Source organism: Marmota marmota, unplaced genomic scaffold, assembly GCF_001458135.2.
Source record: "Marmota marmota marmota unplaced genomic scaffold, marMar, whole genome shotgun sequence".
In the NCBI taxonomy this organism is placed as follows: Eukaryota; Metazoa; Chordata; class Mammalia; order Rodentia; family Sciuridae; genus Marmota; species Marmota marmota.
The window spans coordinates 3,215,533-3,229,824 of NW_026000174.1; the positions used below are offsets into that span (position 1 = coordinate 3,215,533).

The following is a 14,292-nucleotide window of genomic DNA, read 5'->3' on the forward strand; positions in this document are numbered from 1 at the left end:
TAGGGGGTGCGGTGGGGGGTGGGGGCCCTCCAGCACTTGGGGGTCCCGGTCCCCGCCGGCTGGCGAGCAGAAGGGGTGGCGGAGGAGCCGCAGAGATGTCTGGCCAGAGCCTGACGGACCGAATCACAGCCGCCCAGCACAGTGTCACCGGCTCCGCGGTGTCCAAGACAGTATGCAAGGCCACGACCCACGAGATCATGGGCCCCAAGAAAAAGCACCTGGACTGTGAGTGAAGCCCACCGCGGACCCCTTTCACGCCCGCGCAGTCCTCGTCCTTTTCTCCATCTCTTTTCTTTTCTCCTCCAGTTGCCTCTTCCTCCCTACGTCTTATCTGGCGCTGCGGGTCCTCTGCTCGTCGAGCTGTGTTCTTTTTGCTTCCATCACACCTGCCTTCACGGCCTCCGTTCCCTCCGTCCCCTGTCCAAAAATCTCTTGGCAAGCCACTCCCCTCCCAGATCCTAGGGGATCCTGGCCTCCCCGCTCGACGCTCCTCCGTGCCCCAGTACACCCCAACTTGCCTCCCCGCCTTACTTCTCCTGTCTACTGCAGCCTTTCGCCCTTCCATCTCACCCGTCCGGTGCCGCCTCATCGCCCTCGCCCGAGCGTCTCCACGCTTGTTCGGGACTCACCTCCCCATTGTTTCCCTATTAGCCTTTTTCGGGTTTCCATGGACTTCGGGTTCCTTGGACCCTGTTACTCCGCAGCCTTCGAAGTGGTTCCCACTTCCTTTCTTCACCCTTCCCGGTTTTCTCTTCCACCTTTCCTCCTCCTCCTTTGGGTTACCTTTCTTTGCCTCTATAGCTTCAGAACTACAACTCCTTCGACTGATTTTCTTTCCAGTATCATACCAGTTACCCGACGTTCATCCCATATTACCTTCTTCTTGAGGAGTAAAAGTAAAGGGACTCACTTTGGTTTAGGGAAAGCTTTGCGGAAAGTTGGTATTTTTAGTCGCCTCTGGTGGAATTTAATCATTGTATTGTCTGTGCTTTTGACCCGGGTGAGGGTGAGCTGAGTATGTCAGTCCCCCACATTTTTTAAAAATATCGAATGGGGATATGGAAAAAGGCTTTGCTGATATTGATGTCAGTTCCTGGAACTGTTAACCCTGGCGGTTTGAATTTAGAAGCTTAAGTGTGAAACTTTAGAAGCTTAAGTATGCAGACTGTTGTTCAAAATGAATTAATAAAATTATCTACAAATAATATACATCTGGTTAAAAACAATGGTAAAAAGATGTTTGGAGCTTCATCTTGGATACTTTTTAATTCATGCTGATTATCTTTTGGGCCACGAACTTTTCTAATACAGCATAGTATAGCTTCATTCAGTAACTTAGATTCAATTAGTAGAACTAACTCCTCCCATTTTTTTTTTAAACCCAGAAGCCACCCATAAGCCACCTCCTTTACCTCAGGGTACAAAGCTCATTGGATCTCTCAATCCTTAAGTCCACCGGAGCTTTGACCTGAAACTTTTCAGGAGAGAGTAAGGAAATAGTCACAAATTCCCTTTTAAAATAACTGTTGGATACATTAGACTGAATAACTTTCATCATACATGAAAGTTACTTTGCTTTTACCATGTGAAACAAGAGTGAGCATGTTCTGAAAGGAATTCACTGTCAGGAGCCCTGTTTTGGTTTTTCATTTGGACTTTGGCTTGTAATACTTGCATTGCACTTAAACAGCTTTTTTTTTTTTTTTTCAACAAAATGTGAATTCTTCCAAGATACTTTGCTCATGAAGTGCTGTTAGAACAAGTAATTGCTACAGACAAAACCATTATTCATTGTGATTTGTGGAAAAGTTTTGTAAAAATCATTAGTTTGGTTCTCTGTGACACTCATGCAGAGTGCTTGTTACTTCTCAGTCTCAGCCAATTTAGAGAATGGAGAATATACTTAAATGATGACACTTGTATAAATAGAAAATTCCTTACAGTGCATTGTGAAGCCATAGTGTTTTATATTTGGAGTAGACATGTCTACTGCTTATGTCCCTTCCAAAGACGGGAGTTTGCTCCACCAAAACTTATTTTACCTTAACACTCTTAATTCTGGTGTGTGTGTGTGTGTGTGTGTGTGTGTGTGTAAGAAGAAAGTACTTGACTATGTGAATTGTTTTCCCTCATTCAAAATAAGTTATAACAATAGATACTGCCTTTAAAAGTTTTTGTAAGGGTGTGTCTTATTTCAAATGGAGAAGTGATTCTTTTTGAAAAGTTGCTTGAAGGGAGAGACAATAGGTTGATTATGGTTGAAGAGTTGTTTGTAGTTTTATAAATGTTAATGGCCTTGTTTCTTGTAATGGCTGCTACTGCAAATGTTAACTTGGATTAGATTTTGAGGAAAATCTGACATTTTTAGTTCTTTTTTCTCTTTTGCTATGTTTTCAAACTCCCGTATTTTTAGAACTTGAGTATACTTGATAATGTTTGACTGAAAAAACTACATACATAAAGTGCATCCATTTATTTTCAGTGAGGAGTTAAAACACAGTGATATTGTTTGGCCTTTAATGCAATTTAAATGTCCTTGAAACTAGTTCTCATTGATGAAATAAATTTAAAGTCTCACCAACCAGTGGTTTACTAAATACCTTGCTCCTCCCACACTTCAACATGCTTTGAGAAAATTGAAAATTCTTAGTGTAAACATCATGAAGTTTAGGCTTTATACAGAAATATATCATCACAAATGACTTATTTCTTAGAAGTTTAGAAACTTTTTCTTAAATGAAAGTTTAGTTCTCTTGTACTCCTGATTTTTTTTTGTTTGTTTGTTTTGGTCTGGGGATTGAACTCTGGCACTTCACTGCTAAGTGACATCCCCAGCCCTTTTTATTTTATGACAGGGTCAAACTAAGTTGCTGAGGCTGGACTTGAATTTATGATCCTCCTGCCTCGGCTTCCCAAGAGTCTTTGGGATTACAGATTTTCAGCACCACATCTTTGTACTTTTTAATGTCTCTAACAGCTGATGCCTACTTATTTGAACCAAAAGGAAACAATTTAAAATGGCAGCATTTGACAAAAACATAATATGCTTAGGACTGTTGTTTCCCTATAAGCCATAGAATGTGGCCGTGGTTTCTGTACACTTCCTTTCTAGGATCTTTCCATATTAGGAAGTGATTATTATGATCCGTGAGTTATAGCTTAATTCATACTACATTGTATACTTCTTGAAGAAAGGATCTTTTTTCTTTGCTTATAGGCACTAATGGATAAAAGTTAACTAATATCCCTAATGTGAAGAGTTCTTAAACTTGAAACATATGTAAAAATAAATGAATTTCTATGTAATATCAGGCCTCTTATGGCTATCCAAAATCAAGGTAGAGGAATGGCAGCCCTTATATTTGAAGGACTTCAGTTTCCCAGGCACAAGTATCTCCCCATCATATGCCAAAATTTGTGGATGCTTAAGTCCCTTATGTAAAATGACATAATATTTGCATATAATCTGCACACATCCCTTTATACTTTAAAGGATCTCTAGATTACTTATATACTACACTTTAAATCATCTGTAATTACTTATATGTATATAATGTAAATGCTTTGTAAATAGTCATTATATTTTATATTTAAGGAATAATGACAAAAGAAAAGTCTGTACAAGTTAAGTACTTGTGCAGTTCCCCTTCCCCGCAAATGTTTTGATCTGAGGTTAGTTGATTTCGAGGATTAGAACCCATAGAAAGAGGGTCAACCAAAGTTTGTATTCTAAAAGACTGACATTCACCCATTTTTGTTCTTGTCCTATTTGTAATTAGTAAATGAATTCTAAAACATTTCTTTAAAGTGATTGTGCCTCACTAATGGGCTTACTTTAAGATATGCTTAATACTGGACTTTGAACATCTATGCATTTTATGCTTACTGTATATTTTATATATCTGAATCTCCCCCCTCCCCCCTTACTGGCGATGGAACTCAGGGTTTTGTGCATGCTAGACAAACACTACCACTGAGCTACATCCCCAGTCCTTTTTATTTTGAGACTGGGTCTCACTGAATTGCTGGAGATTGGCCAAATTTGCAATCCTGCCTCAGCTTCTGGACTAGTGGGATTAATAGGCATGTGCCACAGCACCAGGTTTGGATAATTTTTTTTAAGTGTGTTTGTGTTTGGATTTAAAATTATAGTGGTGGGTGAGAAGTGAAACACTTTATAATGACCTGGCTATTTTTTTCATATTATTTGTAAAGCATTTGTATGAGACACATCCTTTGATATCTTTAAAATACACTTGTTTAAATTATTTATTTAAATTTTTAAAAATTGTAGATGGAAACAATATCTTTATTTTATTTATTTTTATGTTGTGCTGAGGATGGGACCCAGTGCCTCACACATGTGAGATGAGATCTCTATCACTAAGCCACAATCCCACACCCCAGATTTATTTATTTAAAAAAAATTTTGTAGTTGTAGGTGGATAGTTTGTCTTTATTTTATTTGTTTATTTTTATGTGGTGCTAAGGATCGAACCCATTGTGTCTCACATATGGTAGGCAAGTGCTCTGCCCCCCTCCCCAGCTACAGGCCCAGCCCCTAAATTTATTTTATCAGAATTTCTTTAATTTAAATAAAATTGTATGGTAGAATATTTAATACAAAAGTTGATTCTAATGTGTAGAAAGTTACCTCTGTTTATTTTCTTCAGTTCCAAAATCAAAGAAGTAAGAAAAATAAATTTAAAGGTTTTTTGGCACAAGGTTAGAACCCTAACAAGAAGAGGTATTTGCAGAGTAAAGGCTTAATATTTGCTCTTCCTGTTCTTTTGGTGGCTAAAGTGGCATTTCCGTTACTTTGTGTTCTGTCTCAGTATGTTCCCAGTTGAACTGCTTTATGCATTTCTCTAGAGAATCAAAATTTTGGATTTGACCTTTTAGAATTTTTTGTGTTCATTGTGTATATTGTTCTTTTCATGGAGAATTATTTTGGGCAGTTATATTTGGCTAGTGATATTCATTTAAAAGGAATCTTGATTAACGTAAACCTTTGTATTAACAATTATGTTTAGTTGTGATTTGCCAGATTTTCAAAGCATTAAGGGTTTCTCAAGTTGTTTTAATAGAAATATAGCAATGGCCATGTTCTTTGTGCTTATACCTAGTTTGATTTTATTTTTAACAAATATTTATTTGTGTTTAATGTGTGCCAGATGCCTTACAGAACACTTTGTATTTGATAATTAGTTCATTTTCGTTTAACAGCTTTGTGAGAGAGCCTCTGTTTTCCCCACAAGGTCATATAGCTAGAAGAGGTGAACTGGGATTTGAACCCAAGTAGTGTAGCACTTGGAGTCTGTACTGTCATCTCAGTGTGACTTTTTACATAATTATTTTTCTATCCCAGAAAATGAATATTGTTTTAGAGCAGTTTAGGTTCACAGCAAAATTGAGCTGCTTGTTTCTCATATTTACTCTATTCCCACACGAATATCCTCTCCATAATCAATATCCCTCACTAAAGTGGTACAGCTGGTCATAATTGATGTACCTATGTTGACATTATACCCAAACTCCATAATGTACATTAGTATTCATTCTTGGTGTTATGATGCATTCCTTGGTTTTGGAAAAGCCTATGGCATGTATCCACCATTTTAGGGTCTTACAAAGTAGTTTAACCACCTCAGACTCCTTGAAACCATTGCTTTTTTTTTAAACTATCTTCATGGTTTTGCCTTTTCCAGAATGCCACGTAGTTGGAAACATATATAGTCTTTTCAGATTGACTTGTTTTACTTGGTAATATGCATTTAAGATTCCTTCATGTCTTTTCATGGCTTAAAATTTATTTTTGGGAATGAATAATATTCCATCATCTGGATGTATCACAGTTTATTTGTCCATTCACTTGTTGAAGGGTAGCTTGGTTATTTCCAAATTTTCACAATTATAAATTAAGCTGCTGTCAACATTTGTGTGTATGTTATATTAAGAATGTGTTCAGTTTGGTGCTGGGGTTGTACCTTAGTGGTAGAATGCTTGCCTAGCATGTGTGAGGCACTGAGTTCGATCCTCAGCACCACATAAAAACAAATAAATAAAATAAACGTTGAATTCTTAGGGAAAAAAAAAGAGTATGTTTAATTTTGTAAGAAATTGCCAAAACTGTCTTCCAAAGTCACTTCCAGAGTCATTTCTCATTTCCATCAGTAATGATTGAGAGTTTTTGTAGTTTACATCCTTACCAGTATTTAACTTTCTCACTGTTCTAGAATTTGAGCATTCTCACAGGTGTGTAGCTCATTATTGTTTTAATTGGCCTCATTTCCTTGATGATGGAATGAAAAGATCTGGAGCATCTTTTTATGTGTATACATTTTTAACAGATTTCTTTTTTACTTTGAAACAGTCTTTCTCAGTTGTTGAGGGTTTCTGTTTTTTTTTTTGTTGTTGTTGTTGTTTTGTTTTTAATTTTTATGCTGGGGATTTAACTCAGGGGTACTTTACAACTGCGCCACATTCCCAGCCCTTTTTTCTATTTTATTTAGAAACTGGGTTGCTGAGTTGCTTAGAACCTCCCTAAATTGCTGAGGTTGCCTTGAACTGGTGATCCTCCTGCCTTACCCTCTGCAGTTGCTGGGATTACAGGCATGCACCATTGTGCCCAGCTAGCCTGTGTATCTTTTTTGGTGAAGTTTCTTTCTGTTAAGTTCTTTGGCCCTTTCTGAAAGGTAAATTGTTTTCTTATTGAATTTTAAGAGTTCTTGTAAACTTTAGGTTATAGTCCCTTGTCACATGTATCTTTTGCAAATATTTTCCTCCCAGTCTGTGGCTTTCCTTTTTATTCTTATGAATATCATTTGCAGAGCAGAAACTTTTCATTTCAGTGAAATCCAGCTTTTCTTTTCTTTTTTGGTGGTACTGAGAATTGAACCCAGGGCATATCTACCACTAAGATACATCTCCCAGCCCTTTCTATTTTTTTTTTTTTACCTGAGACAGTCTCACTAAGTTGCTCAGGCTGGCCTTAAATTTGCACTCCTCCTTTCTCAGCCTCCTAAGTAGCTGGAGTTTCAGGCATGCACCACCATACCTGGCTATTCTTTCTTTAATGGATCATGCTATCAGTGTTGTATCTTTAAAAAGTCATCACCAAACCCAGGGCCATTGAGATTTTTCTCTTATGTTGTCTTCTAGGAGCTTTATTTATTTATTTATTTATTAACATTTAGTTCTCTATTTTCTTTGAGTTAATTTTTGTGAAAGGTGTGAAGTCTGTGTCTATACAATTTTTTTTTTTTGTGTGTGTGTGTGAATGTCTAGTTGTTCCACTTTCAAAGATAAAGGACTATCATTGCTCCATTGTGTTGCCTCTGCTCTTTTGTTGGTAGTGATTCTTCAGGTATAGTCCCCCAAACCCTTTCAGCAAGTTTGTGAGGTTAAAAAACTGTGTTCATTACTAAGATAGTATTTGCCTTTTCAATTTTCATTCCTTCACTAGTGTACAGTGAAGGTTTTCAGAGGCTATGTGTGTGATATTCTAATAGATTGAATGTATTAGCACATAAGAATCATTCCAACTGTTTTCTATTAAGCCAGATACTAAAGTGTTACAAAAATTTAAAATAATTCCACTCTTGTAAAATTTTGCTTTGGAAAACATAGTTATTTTTCATGAAATTTTGTCAAACATATAATAGATTTTATTATTTTTAAATGAAAATTTACATTTTTAAATGGCTTTAATTTCTAACAATAATATCAATAGAACTCAGATTAAAAATTCTTTGTGGTTCTAACCTATTAAAAGTGTCAAGGTTCTGATCCTAAATAATATACCTCTAGGGAAAGGTATATGTTATAGGGGAGAAAACTGTTCTCAGAGAGGAACTTGATTTCAGATATCCTCCAAGTAATTTTGGATTTGATTTGGTAGTTAATAGCAACCCAACCACTGGAAGACTTGTGACTTTGTCCTTTGATTATTTCACACTGTTTAGGCAGATTAGAAGGAATGTGCAGTGTTACTTAGAAAGGTGACCACTGGGGGAAAAAAGAGTCTAGCAATGATATCTAAAAACCCCCCTCCCCTCAAGATCTTAATAAAGTCTGTCATTAAATTGGAACTCTTGGAGCTCTTGATCTATTTGTTTTTTCTCTACTCCTCCTTTCCTCCCAGAGCAATCTTTTTTTTTCATGAAGAACAGGCAGGTTAATATCAATTAAGCCACAAGGAGTTTCTTGACATCCAAACTATTTGCCTTTCTTTCTTCTCCTTTTGGTACTGGAACTGAAGCCAGGAGCACTTTACCTGAACTATATCCCCAGCCTTTTTTGTTTTTTATTTTTAAATAGGATCTTCTAAATTCCTGGGCTGGCCTTGAACTGTGATCTTCCTGTCTCACCTCTGTGGTCCCTGAGATCACAGGCAAATGCCACCAGAACCTATTTGCTTTTGCACACAACATTCCTTGGACACAAAATATTTTCCTCATTCCTTTGTTAAGATAGATACATCCTGTGATTTTTTTTATCTTTTTATTTTAGTGAGGCTGGGAGATCAAACCCAGGACTTTACACGTACCAGGCAAGTGCTCTCTACCATTGAGCTGTACCCTCATCTCCACTCTTTTAAAATTTCTTTAAATTATTTGCTTTCATTTTTTTGTTTATGTTTTACCATACTGAGGATTGAGTCCCAGGGCCTCAGGGATGCTAGGCAAGCCCTGGGGAAAGCAGCCCCCATTGTTTTCACTAGATAACCTGTTTCCGAAAAACATTCCTTGAATAATTTTCATGGTCCTGTTAGTCCAACATTATCACCATTAATAAAGTTTATAATTTTGATAATAAACAGTAGTTATATGTGTAAACCGTCTGTGTGTGTGTGTGTATGTGTATGGTTTATGTGTATTTTATTTGTACAATAGGAACTTTTTTCCCCTGTACTTTTCTGTATTTCCCAAAGTATACCTAGTCAGCAACCCTCTGGGTGCTTAGTCTGCTTGCATATCTCAGACTATGCCATGAACAACTTATGGCAATAGAATAAGATCTATTCCAGCAGACATTTATGAATATTCTTTATGGTAATTATCTTAGTTGTAATGAATTGTATTTGGCTGGTAAAAATTTATATATAAAGTTAGTAATGTTTTGGTAACAAATTATAACAATGATCTGTGTGTTTCCTAGAACTTGAGACCTTAAGAGGTTTAGTTTTGTTTAGATACTGGGTAGTGTTTTCTAAAACATTGTTAGAGCAAAGGTTTTTGTTATAGCTGCTCAATTTGAACTATATATTAAAGTGCATATTTTGAGGGCATGTTCTTGAAAGTAGAATGTAATTTTAAGAATTAAGCAGAGGACCAGAAATAGATCTGCAGTGTTTGTCAGAGCTCTTTCCTTGTACCACTCCAAGGTAGTGCCAGTCATATTGGCCTCTTGTGTGAAGGGTGCCTCCTTGAGTGTGACTGTGGCAGGTTCATTTTTGATTAAGCAAAGATGAAGTACACTTAGCAGATAATGTAAAAATGTGAAAGAAAAGAAATGACTGATTTAGAAGTAACCCTTATATAAGTGTGAAGTAAGGATTGGTATGCTAGTAGTAATGATAGTAAAAGTAAGGTCACTAAATCTAGACTAGAAGTTGATACCCCAGGGGCTAATGGAAATTGTTTAAGGTTTTCTTTTGAACACTTGGAATTCCAGCAGTGATTTCAGGAATGTGCTGGTATTTACAGCATTAGTTTATTACTTAAAAGAATCCTAGGAGCCCAAATTTTACTCTAGGGCAGTTATTCCAAGTAGTGACTGAGGAAGCTAGGCATTCTCTCCAAACCACTTCACTCCATAAAGATTGCAGATATACTGTGCAGGTGACTTCAGAATGTTCTATATTTTAATGTCCTTGTTTCTGCTAATTATAGGTCTCTTGTGACTATAAACTCTGAGAACAAGGGGTATTTGTGTTTCATCTTGAATGTGCTAATAAAATAATTAGCTATCTTGTGGGTGCTTTAGAAGAACAAATGTATCGTTTTAAATACATCTAATATGCAAAAAGATTAATGAAATTTAAGTATACAGTGAACAATCAATAATGGATGGTATTTTCCTGGAGAGGATTGGCAAACCCTCCCTGCCCCCACCCTTAGTCCTCCTAATTTGTGGTACTGTGTATTGAACCCAGGGCCTCACACATGCTAAGCAAGCACTGAGCTACATCTCCACCCTTTTTTTTATATATATTTTAGGAGACAGGGTCTTGCTAGATTGTCCATGTTGACCTCAGCTTCCCAAGTAGCTGATGTTTTAGGCACACACTACCATGTCTGGCTGCAAGACCTTTTTGATCGTCTCTTAAAAAAGTGTTTGCAGAAATTTGATTCATGCATTAAATGGAATAACTTGAAATATTAGCGGTTAACTAATTCAGAGATAATTATGACAGAGAATTGTGTGTGGTTTTTTAATAATTTTAAAATTGAGACATAATAAACATAATGTGAAAACTGTTTCAAAGTGTATTGTTCAGTAGTATTTAATATAGTCATAACATTATTTGTAACCATGGCCATTATCTAATTCTAGAACATTTTCCATTCCTTAAAGAAGAAATTCTGTATCTATTAACAATTATTCTCAGTTACCTCTCTACCCCTTACCACAATTAATCTGCTTTCTGTGTATGAATTTTTCTTTACTGGACATTTCATATAAATGGATAATGTATGGTCTTGTATCTGACTTCTTAGCATGCTGATGTTTTCAAGGTTCATTCTCTCTCTATATATACTTATATAAAGTTATAGGTGGACACAATGTCTTTATTTTACTTTATGTCGGGCTGAGCATCAAACCCAGTGCCTTACACATGGTAGGCTATTGCTCTACTGCTGAGCCACAATCCCAGCCCTTAAGGTTCATTCTTATAATATGTAATAGTACTTTATTCCTTTTTATAGTTGGATAGCATTCCCTTGTATGGATATATCACATTTGTTTATACGTTCATCACTTGGTGAACATTTGGGTTGTTTACTCTTTTTGCTATCAAGAATAATATGGCTGTGGCCAGGTGCAGTGACACTTACCAGCAATCCCAGCAGCTTGGGAGGCTGAGGCAAGAGGATCATAAATTGAAAGCCAGGCTCTGCAAAAGTGAGGTGCTAAGCAACTCTGAGACCCTGTCTCTAAATAAAATACAAAACAGGGCTAGAGGTGTGGCTCAGTGGTTGAGTGCCCCTGAGTTCAATCTCCGGCACCAAAAAAGGAAAATATGGCTGTGAACATTTGTTTACAAGTTTTTGTGTGAACACGTTCAATTCTTTTGGGTTTATATCTAAGATTAACATTGCTAGATCATATGTTTGACTTTTTGACAGACTACCAGACTTCCATAGTAGCTGCACTATTTGGCAATGAATGAAGGGTTCAGTTTTTCCATATTCTTATTAACACTAGATTTTTGTTTTTTACTTTTTAAGTAGTCATCATAGAAGGTATGAAGTGGTATCTTATTGTGGTTTTGTTTTAGTTCCCTAATGTTTTATTTATTTTTATTTTATTTACTTATTTATTTTTCGTAGTACTGCCATTAAACTCAAGGCCTCATGTATGTTAGGCTGAGCTATATCCCTAGTCTGGCACTAGGGAATGATTAATGATATTTAGTATCTCTTTATGTGTTTATTGAGCACTTGTATATCTTATTTGGAAAAATGTCTATTCATTCCTTTTGCTTAAATTTGGTTCTTTATTTATTTGGGATTCTAGGAAAGTACTATATTTTACATATTTTGGATACTAGATTCTTATAAAATTTGCTACATTTTTTCCATTCTGTGACTATTGTCTTTCCACTTTTATTTTTTTTGTACAAGGGATTGAATTTAGGGGTGCTTAACCACTGAGTCACATTCCCCAGTCCTTTTTGAAAATTTTGATATATATTTATTTGTGATACTGGGGATTGAACCCAGGAATACTTTGCCATTCAGCTAATTCTCAGCCTTTTAAAAAATTTCTATTTTGGGACAGGGTCTCTCTAAGTTGCCCAGACTGACCTCAAACTTGGGATTCTACTGCCTCAGTTTCCCGAATTGCTGGGATTAAAGGCATGTGCCACTGTACTGGGATCAGACTGACCAGTTTATAAAGACAATAAACTTCAGTTGTGGAGGCTGGGAAGTCCAATAACAATGCTTCACCATTTGGTGAAGGCCTTCTTATTGTGTCATAACATGAAGGAGGATATCATATAGCAAGAGAGCACTTGAAAGGGGTCATTTTTATAGATCGCTCATTTCTCCATTAATGGCATTAATGCTTTGGGTGGAGTCCTCAGGACCATCTTCTTAGAGTTCCACATCCTAATACTGTTGCAGTGGCAGTTAAATTTCAACGTAAGTTTTGAAGGGGTCATTTAGACCATAGCAGGAAACAAGGCTATGTAAAAGGAAACTAAAAATATTTGCGTTTCCCCCCCCCCCACCTTTATTTTTTAAGTTAACATGGAATCTAAATTACTATCTTCTTTTGCAATGTAGATATAGAAAATTGTGGAGGAGAAAAGTATTTTCTTGATGTTAATCCCCAGTACTGGGCATAGTTTGTTGTGGATAAATGGGATTTTTTTTTTTAGGTTGAATATTCTCTCAGCTGGATGGAACACTTAGCCTGATTCACTGTGTGTTTTTTAGGTTCTCAACGTATGTAGTTTTTCAAGTGATTGAAGAGATAGCATAATAATTGAATAAGTATGCTTTTGTCCACACGGAAAAGTGTTATCCCATGGTTCTATAGGATTTTGTATTTTGCCATAATGACACGTTTTATGTATTGGATTTCTTCATAGTGCTTATAATTATAATTGTTTATAGATATGGCTCCTGTATGTCTTTTTCATTATGCTAAATACAGCATATAGCATGTATATGAAAGAATCAAGGAGAATGAATTTCTTATTGGGTTTCTGTGTGTTATGAAATAGTAGTTTGGGATCATTTAAAGAAAGTAGAAAATTGCTGCATGAGTAATAGTCTCTGCTATAATAGTGGCTTGTTTAAATGTTTTTTCCCCCCCATAACCAAGAGTACATTTTATTCCATATTGATTGAAAATGTGAGGAATGATGGAGTTGGAATCAACTTTTCAGAGTTAGGTTATATAAAATCAGGTCAGTTTAACACACTAAAAATTTATCCTGGGATATACCTATTGTTGGTATGTGTGTGCACACACATATATTTATATATATTTTTTAAATTTTTATTTTATTTATTTTAAAAATCATTTTTGTTTTTTAATTTGTTCTATTAGTTATACATGACAGTAGAATGCATTTGGACACATTGAACACAGATGGAGCACAACTTCTCCTTCCTCTGGCTGAACATGGTGCAGAGTCACACCAATAGTGTAATCTTACATGTATATAGGGTAATAATGTCCTTTACATTCCACTTTTCCTTCCCATCCCCATACCCGCTCCACTCTCCTCACTCCTCCCCTCTTTGTTGGTATGTTTGATTTCAAACATAGCTTGTTAAATATTGGCAGTTCCTTCTTCTCCTATTCTGTTTTTTGGTACTATTATTTTATTACTTTTATTTAATACTATTATTGTTATGTGTGATTGTCAGAAATGGATTTTGGATAGTCCTTGGTTTTAGGTTTCTTTTTTGTTATCTGCAGTAGTCCACATCTTACAGCAGGATGTTATAAGGCTTTATTTGCTAAGGGCTTGTGTGTTTTTATATAGGACACTGTAAAAAAAGCTGTAAATAAAGACAGTAAGAAGTGAAGTATATGCCTTCAGTAAGTTGTAATGAGTGGAGGATGGTCTTCTTCTTCCTACTAACTACTTTATCTGTGCCCTTTCCCTCCTGGTCTCCATTGCTGGTTGGTTTTTTGTTTGTTTGTTTTTTGGGGAGGGGTACCAAGGATTCAACTAAGGGGCACTCAACCACTGAGTCACATCCCAAGTCCTATTTTGTATTTTAGTTAGAGACGGTCTCACTGAGTAGCTCCCACCTGTTTTTGCTGAGGCTGGCTTTGAACTCACAGTCCTCCTGCCTCAGCCTCCTGAGTTGCTGGGATTACAGGCATGCGCTGCTGTGCCTGGCCTCCATGCTGTTTTTTAAAGACCTACTAAGACTCTTAAGATTATCATTTTGTGAGACTTTAGCTTTTTCTTGGGCTAAGTAGAAAAAGTGAGAATTCTTTTTATATTTCATGGTATTTTCATAAAATTTCATAGGAAATATTTAAAATCTTTTGCTTGGTGTATGAGTAAGAATGAAGGCCAAACATTCAGAGATTGAA

At 36.3% G+C, this 14,292-nt stretch overlaps 1 protein-coding gene across 21 annotated transcripts in view; it reads left to right on the forward strand.

Annotated features, from left to right (window-relative positions):
• The window catches only part of Picalm (phosphatidylinositol binding clathrin assembly protein), a 98,847-nt gene continuing 84,555 nt past the window's right edge, over positions 1-14,292 (forward strand). For 13 of the 21 annotated variants that reach the window (XM_048787948.1, XM_048787951.1, XM_048787949.1 and 10 more), the window contains exon 1: positions 7-225. In XM_048787948.1, the coding sequence (XP_048643905.1) occupies positions 96-225 (130 nt within the window). In that variant the 5' untranslated portion in view covers positions 7-95. Of the gene's footprint in view, positions 226-14,292 lie in introns of all 21 variants that reach the window. The other 8 variants (XM_015477334.2, XM_015477337.2, XM_015477335.2 and 5 more) reach the window with 2 other exon arrangements.